Source organism: Pleurodeles waltl, chromosome 4_2, assembly GCF_031143425.1.
Source record: "Pleurodeles waltl isolate 20211129_DDA chromosome 4_2, aPleWal1.hap1.20221129, whole genome shotgun sequence".
NCBI classification, from domain to species: Eukaryota; Metazoa; Chordata; class Amphibia; order Caudata; family Salamandridae; genus Pleurodeles; species Pleurodeles waltl.
Window position 1 is genome coordinate 115,612,739 of NC_090443.1, and position 9,464 is coordinate 115,622,202.

The 9,464-nt window shown below is 40.2% G+C and overlaps 1 protein-coding gene across 1 annotated transcript in view; it reads left to right on the forward strand.

Moving 5' to 3' along the window:
- Positions 1 to 6,687, forward strand: part of GALNT6 (polypeptide N-acetylgalactosaminyltransferase 6) — a 175,518-nt gene extending 168,831 nt beyond the window's left edge. The window contains exon 11 of the mRNA XM_069230890.1: positions 2,737 to 6,687. Within this exon, the coding sequence (XP_069086991.1) occupies positions 2,737 to 2,850 (114 nt within the window). The 3' untranslated portion in view covers positions 2,851 to 6,687. The remainder of the gene's footprint in view (positions 1 to 2,736) is intronic.
- The last annotated feature ends 2,777 nt before the right edge of the window (positions 6,688 to 9,464 follow it).

Consider the following 9,464-nt stretch of genomic DNA (forward strand, 5'->3'; position numbering starts at 1 on the left):
AAAGCAGAACACCAGGAAAATGGCAGTGCCAAAATGGCCAAAACCGCCCCTCTCTTTTTCTTCCATGCTTAAACGTCAATGTTCTCATTTTCTCCCTTTCACTTCAAGCTCTCTTATTCTCCCACAATCTTTCTTGTTTCTCTATCAGTGTCTCACCTCCTTTCTCTCACATTTTCTCTCTCACTGCCTCGTTCTATCCCTCCATTTAACTTTCTCTCACTTCCTCTTGCTTTGCTTCTCACTTTTGCTTTCTTTGCCAGTTTCCAACTGCCTCTTTTTTTCTTTCTCACCTTGTCTTCGTTCCTTGTTCTCCTTTGTCTTTCCCTGTCTTTAAAAAAAAAAAAACTTTTCTCAATTTCTCTACCACTTTCTTTCTCTGTATCCTTTTCCCATTCTTTCTCACAATTTAACTTTTTATAATTTTCTTTCGTTTTCCGTTCTCTTGCTAATCCAATTTTTTTCTTTCGCTCTCCTCACTTTTTTCTCACACTTCCTCTTTCTCTGACTTAATTTTTTCTCCCATTTCCCTTGGACTTTATTTTTGTCTTTCGGTTAGTTTTATTTTCACTCTCACTTCCTCAAGAACTCTATCTTCATTATTTTTTTTTAGCATCTTTCTCAATAGTGTTTTTTTTCTTAGCACATTTTCTCTTTTCTTTCTTTGCAAACAACTTTTTGTACTTCTTTCTCTTCATTTCCTTGATTTACCCAACTTTTTTACTTTTTATTTTTCTCTTGTCTTGCTCGCTTACGCACACACTTTTTACTCTCTTTTTATGTGAAATCTGGCACAGTGTATTGCTTTTTCATCACCTAAATCGAACGCATTGAGTAAACTTGCAGTGCCTTCAGGAGTTCTCCTGGAGCATGTTCAAGATCATACATGCAACTCTGAAGTTAACTTCACTCCTGCAAACAGATTTTTTGATTTCTTTAACCCACTTACGTGACCGTCTTTTCACAATCCTTAAGAGTTTAAATTGCTTGATTTTGGACCTTTAGTATTCTTTTCAAATATGTAGATACACCGACACACTGCATTTAACTAAGATACCTAGACTTGTAGTAGCATTCATTTTTGTTAAATATCCAACGACTGCACGTTTTAGACAGATGATCGAATACAAGATGAGTCCATTTAATCAACTCAAAGGTATTTGATGGTCGCGACTGGACTGGTAGCACAAACTTGTCCTCATTATTAGAAGTGCACCCAATGTGGATTGGTTCTACCTAGGTGCAAGAAAGCACTTCTGCTCCAGTTAACGCTTAGTTGTACCCATAAGGTAGTGCTGCGTTTTATTTAAAGAACCTACCTAGCCTTTGACTCCCTCTGGGTATCCAGCCGTCCCTAGGTGCCATATTCCTTCTGTTGACACCGTGGAACACAATCTTGGAACAGCTGACCGACTGTAGACCTACAGGCATTAAAACATTTAGGCCAGAGGGCGGGCCTTGTAGAGCACGGTTGGTAAGTAACTTGCCATAAAAAGATTCTCATTTAATCTTTTACTGTCTCTCACTCAGAAAATAATTGTATGTACTTGTTCTGTGTCTTGTCACCACATGTAGATCCAATTGCTATAGCAAGATATTTTGATCCAAGGTACTGAAAGCCAGAAGTCAATCAATAGATTAAATGTCGGTCAGCCTTCTTTAGTACCAAGGGTCAACTTTGTGCTTCCACCTTCAAAGCCCTGTTGTTATGGCACTTCCGTGAGTCTTAAAGCCTAACCTCACATTTAAAAGCAGTGGCTCCCTTTCAAGTACTTTATGTAGCCTGTAGACCACCTCACCAGTGTCCTCCAAGCCCAATCACGAAAAAAATATTGCAAGAACACAAAGTGGTGCACCATGGTTTTTTTGGGAATAAAACTGATTTACTTAAAAGTAACTGCAATAACTCCTTTTTGAGCAGTAATTAGTCACAATTGCATGCTCAAACTCAGAAGCTAAATCCTGCTTGTAAATGTCATTGCATAGGGAGTGCTTTCATCAGCTGATGGGTGACAAGTGCTCCCTCACCTGATAGATCACTCTCAATCTTCGCACCACAGGGATCTGTTGAAATGTTAATACTACGCGACTAAGACAATGGATAAACCCTTATCAATTTGTCAATCCCTGGGTTGTTGTTGTTAGAACCCACAATCTAAAGCTTCATATAGTCAATTTTAGCCTTCAATGCTGGCCTCCTACAATTTATTAGTGCTGTTTACTAGTTTTATCACTTTTTACGCCAAGAAAACTCGATCACCTACTTCTGTTTTTAATGTATGAAAGCCAGGTGTCAACCATAAAATGATTATTTTCCTGATGGGTTGTTTTTTTTAAAGTGGGCACGAATCTAATGACCTTCATAGTGCTGCATGATAGCATGCTAGCCCCAAGCCCGCTTTCCTCTGAATTGCCGGGTTACCAGAAAGTTTAGAAAATTCAGTTTGACATTAACATTGCGGGTCGGGGGTTGTTGTTAAATAAAGGCTTTCTGGGCACCTCTCTCTAAAACCCTATGTTTGTGTGTATGTTTCTTTTGAAAACTGCCTCAACAAAAGGTGTCCATATTGCTTCAGAGTCCATTGAAGGCAACTCGAAACATGGTTCACTGCTTGTGATGTATGCTAGGTCTGCCGTGTCTGTTCTCATATTTGTGAAAGTTCATTGAGCTGTGCATTCTTACATAGATATTCTTCAATTTCATTAACATTCCCTTTTTTTCGATGTTTTGCTTTTAAGGATCATTTGTTAAAAAATGTGGCCACGGACATGTGCCTGTCAGCAAGAGGGGAGCATCCATCTGTGTTGCCCTGCAACCCCGGTGACCTACACCAGCGCTGGTCTTTCAGCTAAAGAAGGAAAGGAAGCAACAGAGGATAATTTCTTTAGCACATATACTGCAAATCCATCAGCAACTCTTCAAAAGCATTTTTTGGACCTACTAAAACTCAGGAAGGAAAGGCTTTGAGTTAAACGTGTCCTTCGAAGAAAAAAAAACAAGCTAAAGACACTTTAGTAAGCTGTTTTATTTTTTCACATTTGCCTTAAAGTTTTTATGAAAGTGGTGCAGAGGGAATGCCAAGAAATCCGAATGCTGCTCGTTCTCTGAAACACAAGATATGAAAGGACAGATATGTGCCTCGTGGGATTCTGGATCTGCACAAAGCTTGGGAAGAGATTTTTGACTATTGTCTTCTGGTGATCTGGATATGTCAGTCTACCTTCCATCCCAGACTCCGGAATCTGCCAATTTTGCCTCGTCGAAGAAGCTTTAACATGACCTCATTTCCTGCGTCTGGGGCGCTTCCAGCCTTTGTCAAATTGGGTTTGCTTTGTGCCAAATCAACGGTGCCTTCCTTGATTCTATGCCCTTGGACTCAACTGTGGAGTCTACCAAAGTGGTGCCTTACACTGAGCTTTTGAAAAGGGGTGGGAGAGGCTAAGAAGGGAAATCCACTATCCGGGCAGCAACAGAAGGAACTGCAATAAGGGTGTGCGAGCTACTGTGATTTTGTTTCAAAAGGCATGGCCTTCAAAAAAAGACTATTTCAATCTGTAACAAACTTAAATTTTTGTATACAAAGGGCATCAGCATACTACCATTATGAGGGCTGTTGCCGAGGTAAAAGAACAACATGGGCGTGTTTGAAAAAGTGTTAAAGAAAGAGTACTAAGACCCTGTGTCTCTCGGCTGTTAGGGCACTGGGAAGTGACTGGGAATAATGTCCACCATGATACTCTCAAGTGAACTGGGTTACATAAAGCATCGCAACCATATCTGATAATATAGCCACTTGTGGACTAATGCGATGAATATGGCAGTTCAAGGCAACCTAAGTAGAGAACAGAGGCAGAAAAAAAGACATTAAACATACAAATGTTGAACAAATGTAATGTGTTGTTTTCCCAGACTAACTCACATAGAGTACTTATATCAGTATAAACCAGGGTATGCTAGTTAGCCAATCACTTAGACACCAGATATTGCATGGTAGCCCACTTCTCACTGAGATGGGATCTATGTTGTTCAAAGCCCATGAGAGAGGAGGTTGAATATTAACCCAGCCTTGGGGGAAAAATTATGTTGGCTTAACCATGAGAGAGATAATGGTAACTGTGTGGCCAACACAGTGAAATTGAATCTTATTTTTGAGGGAAGGTTAGAGCAAGACTAGGTTGTAGATCGTCTCACAACTGAGATTGACCACGTTTTATCTCAATAGGGGGCACAAACTTGAAGGTGCCCACAAATGTGAAACCTTGTAAAAGCAATTAGTTTTTTATTTCTGATTGAGGAGATGGCTGCTTCCCCATGTTGGAGCAGACAAAACCCTTGGTTCTTTTTCTACTTGATAGTGAATCATAAAACACACTATTTTTGGAATAGCCTAACCCTTGCAAATAGTGTAGTTTTTTTTCCTTGTTGGGATACAAACCATTTCATCATGTTTTCAAAACTTTCCGTCTCTGCTTACAATACAGAACTAGAGTTCCTGCAGATATGAGATGAACCCACTATATAATTGAATGGTTTTGACATACATTTTCACATCACTCCTCTTAGTACTTGCCAGGTAACCAGACCTGAATGTCCAGCTTAGAGTGAAGTTCTGTACATAGCCTTGCATGTTTAAGGCTATCCATGAGTGGTTATTTGGGCAGTTTCTAGAGCAGCCCACTATTATTAGAGTAAACATCTACTTTTACCTATGGCCAAGCAGACGGCCCTGAAGAGAGTATCCAGTTTTAATGAGCATGAGAAGCTAGTCATATCCGTGTTAGTAGACTGAATGGTATGCTATAATGTCCGGTTAAAGTGAGATTCTAAGAGAAGTGTAGATTCCTTTATTTTAATCTCAAGACGTCAGGGAGATTCCCCATTCTTTAACGACCACCCCATGACATCAGTGAGCCAGTGATGCCATCAATCAATCACATGCAGAAATCTCCAGTGACTCCTAGTTGATTAATTGAAAAATCTTCAATGTTTCTATATGGAATAGTCACTATTTCCGCTTCATTCCTTTTCATTGCCTCAAAGTTTTCTGTTCTCTTGGTATTTCCCTTTGCCTTGGTGAACCCTAATATGCGCTAACCCATTAACATGTGACTACCAACTTCCAGACAAGTGACATACTTGAAGGCATTTAATTATAGTTTCCCAATAGGTTATTTTCCTCTCTCTCCCTTCGTGTTATTTCTGTTAGTTTATTCTGTGAAAACGTATCTTTCTAAGAAATTATAGTTGCCTCAATTAAACAGTAACATTTCTTATGAGCGTTAATGGATGCTCAACTTAGGTCTACCAAAAACTGATGTGAACAGTTAGCCAAGTTTTGCCCACAGGTTTCTGCAGTTTACTATTTTCAGCACACCATCACTGCTGTTCGAATGAATCTTTACATCAATCATCTTCCCTGGGCAGCGGCCTAAAGGACACACTTCCCAGGTTCATAGAATTCAAAGCTGTGAACCTAAGCCATTACTGACGCAGCTCACATGGTCACATGCTTCCAAACTCACTCTTTGCTGTCAGTGAGGCCTACTCGGAGGTTCTTTGCATTGAAAATGGCTTGCCTTTGAATTTCTCTTTGAACGAGAACATTCACAAAGATGAGCTGAAGAAACATTGTAGCTTTGGATGGTGCACGCAATCTCAACAGTGTGTCAATGACAGGGCTCTGTACAGCTCTTCCGGCAATGTCTGGTTTTGTTGTCCCATCTAATGTTTTGACTCCACTGACCCTACCAGACACTTGTGATCTAACTGTGGGCCATTGCAAATTGAAGAGATATGGATGTCCAATAAAGCAGGTTCCAATATGCCTTTACACACTATGATAGTTAGTGTAGAATAAGCATTTGTTAGCTGATTCTCTGTTGCCCTTACTTTTCACACAACCCCCTTTGACGTAAAGTGTGGAGCTAAATGGCGGCTCACCATTCTTGTTGCACTGCCAGAGCCTGAATATCAGGTTCACACATTCACCTTAGGCAACGTGACAATTTATTTTACATTTTGGGGAACCTCTCTGGACTCTTGAAGCAGTGCATACTGGGATTAGTGGAAGCTGTTGATGAGTTCTAGTTTCCCATGTAAGTGGTTTCCCTGAAATCTCTAGTGGCAGACAAGGATTGCTTGATGGGACTTACAATACGGGCTCTCCTGACACAGACCCTCCGAAGACCTGATCATACGGCCTGGCAGTAGCCGGGGACTGATGAAGGTTAATGGAATCTGAAGGTCAGAGTGGGAAAAGGGTTCTTTTAAGAGTTTAAACAATTGGTGTCTCCTTACTACTTGGTGGAGGGGCAACGATTTCTGATAATAGGTTTGTGTATTTATGATTTTGGTTTGTAAATAGTTTTTCTCTCTCTCGGAATGAAGGAACTTTCTCCACCAACAAAACAATTTGTAGACAGCTCCAGAGTGTGAAAAGGGACAAAACAAGGGATGATTTAACCCACTTGTCACACTCTGATTTGTGTGGAGTACTTTAAATTATTAAAAGAAGATATTTTTTGTTGGAGGAACAGAGGGTGTGTAATCAACGTGTAAATAAAAGTTGTAATGGATTATGTATTTTCCAGATGTGCACTAAAATTTGATTTTATAACGATGAACTCGGCATATCTGGCAAGCAATTTCCTTCAGATTACTAGGTTTTTTGGGTGGAAAGCATAATTGTTAAAAAAAAAAAAAAGATAGGCTATGAGTGCAATTACTTGGGAATGCTGACTTTAAAAAAATAAATTGCTATGTTTTTGCTCAAAGTGATACAGACCTTGTGCAGGAACTTTGAGCACAACCTCAAATCTTCATTTCTAGTACCGTAGTCAAGTTCATACTTTGATTAACCTTGCTAAGAGGACATGACCAAACCAAAAGGACGTTGTACTTTTTGTACTTCTGGTGTCCAATCATACAGAATGTCCCCAAATATTTCCTTTGAGGTAACTGTCTTGTTTTCATTGTTTACATTGTAGAGAGATTGACTTGTTCCACTCCCCAGGTTGTGAAATCACGCCATTTCCCTTAACAAACCAATGTAATCTTACACTTTATACAGGTTTGTCCAATGTAGTTCCAAGAAGGTCTGGTCCATGGCACATTTTCTGGACGACCAGTGTTTATGCAAACAAGTTATATTTAGATTTTTTAAATGTAAACATATCTTGTGTGGAAATTTGAGAAAATCAGACATTAATCCAGCTCTCCTGTTAGGAGACCTTCAAATTGGTTTAACTGAAGCAAGCCAACATGCTCACTATGTTTTAGGTTGTTAAAAGAAAGCCCCTGCATGGAAACTGGTGCCCCTAGTGACTTTGAAAATGTAGCAACTCGAAAAACCTTAAATGTGGGTGAAAGGTCAGAGTTGTGATATCAGCAGTGGAGTGGACTCATATCGTGTGGCACAGTAGTAGGTTCAGCGTGTGTGTAAGGTATACTTGCTGAGTGGGGTGGTCTTTCGTGTGTTTAGTAATGGAGGTTTTCATCTCAGGTGGGGTTCAGGAATCAAGTGGTTTAGCCACAAGGAGTTGGGTAGCAAAGCATGGCTTGCAAGTAAGAGGCGTGGTCTCATAGGAAAGGAGACTGTACAAACGCAATCTTTGGAGATGAAAGTGCGTTCTAAAGCGAAAGAAGAGTGGTCTTGTGGAGAGGGTAATAACAGAACGACTGTGGTTCGTGTGATGCAGGTAATATCCGGTGTGCTTGTAGAGCCTGTTGGGCTTGATTTGGGGTGTCATGAATTAATCCTGTTCTCAGCAAAGCTGAGAATGGATGTTGAACTGAGAAAGCATAACTTGTACACTCTTAGAATTGGCACGATTTGCATAGATCATAGTGTCATTTACTTCTAAGCCTATGATCTTACTGTGTTTTCACTCCAAGAAGGCCAGCCCTACCCCTCAGTTTCCAGTCTAGTCCCAATGATTGCAAGCAGTGTATGTGTACTTTTGGCCAATTCCATCTTTCTTTTGGGGACTTCAACTTTTAAGCGTCAAATGTTAGTGCTTAGAAGAAGGGGAGAGTGAACCAACATAAGTGCATCCAATTTTCAGTGTAACCACCAGCTCTCTAAATGCTTTGGTTCATCATATATACATTCATCTTGTATGGATATTCTGCAAGCTGACATGGGGTCACCCTAATTTCCAAGATGTCATTAGTTGACCAAAGACCTACATTCTCTCATCGTTGTCCAACACATAAAGAAGTCTTGGCTGCATTTCAAAACTCTGAGGTGCCCAAAATCTGATACTAATTTTGTGATATTTATGGAGCAATGATATGGCCCTGGCTAAATCTATGGGAGTAGCCATGTATAAAATGAGATTTCTGCGAAATCTCGCAAATCTATGACAAAATGTTGCTCTGCCTTTTTAACGCATAGGGAAATGTTTGCCAGGTGTGTTGATGTACCCCTTCATCAGTGACCTTAATTTCTCATGTTGAGAATGGCCTTTAATTCTTACTTTTATTGTTTCATCTACATGTCTGTTAAAAGAAGGGAACTGCAATAAAAATGGGGAATTCACACATTTGCTGCGTAATGGAATATTTGTCTTGAATTTTACCTTTACTTAATCACCTAACCTGTTTTTTCTCAGCCTCATCTTAGAATGACCTTCACCTTAGCGCTTATCGTTGCAGAAGCTGACTTGTCACACACCTGTTTACTCTGCCTAATTTTCTGTTTAAATATTATAAAGGCTGTGCTGCACATGGTTGATTTTTTTTTTTTCTGACAAAATATTTTTGCAGGCAAATTCCTCTGCTAAAAGTAATTTTCTTGCATTATCAGGCCAAGTAACACACAGCCTCACTGTCTTTGCCGATACTGTGCCGCTATCTGCTTAAATCAGCCAAATTGAAAAAATATTACACATCACCCAAAATTGCTTTCACTCCGAACGTGGTCTCCTCTCTCAAGTACAGCTAACCCGGGGTTCACTCATACACCAGACTCTGTCTGCCTTTATTATCCACAACCATCTTGCCTTCCAGTTTGTAAGTTGAGCCGGTGGAGTCCACCCGCACTCATTTTTAGGGACAAGCACTTACTTTTCCTCACCAGACATTGACCAAGGGAGAGAAGAACAAACACGGGTAAAGGAGGAAGAAAAATAAGACTGAAAACCGCCCCAAAGAGAATCAGCAGGAAACGGAAAGAGTGAGACAAAGGGAGAGGGTAGTGGTTTTAAGAGGCATGAAGTGGAGTCAAAATTACCAGCCTTGGTCTTCAGCACAGCAACATTTAAATGCACAGTCGGCGGGATTTTAAGCAGAGACTTGGGGGCTCCAGCACTTATTCTTTCACAAATTGAGCACTGCTGACTTCTCTTCAAGTCTTCCTCCTCAACATTTGAAAGATTCAACACACTTCTGTGCCCAAAATAAAGTCCTGTTGAGATTCCATCATTGGTCAGTGGTATTGCAGTTCCTTCCTCACACATGCTCTCTT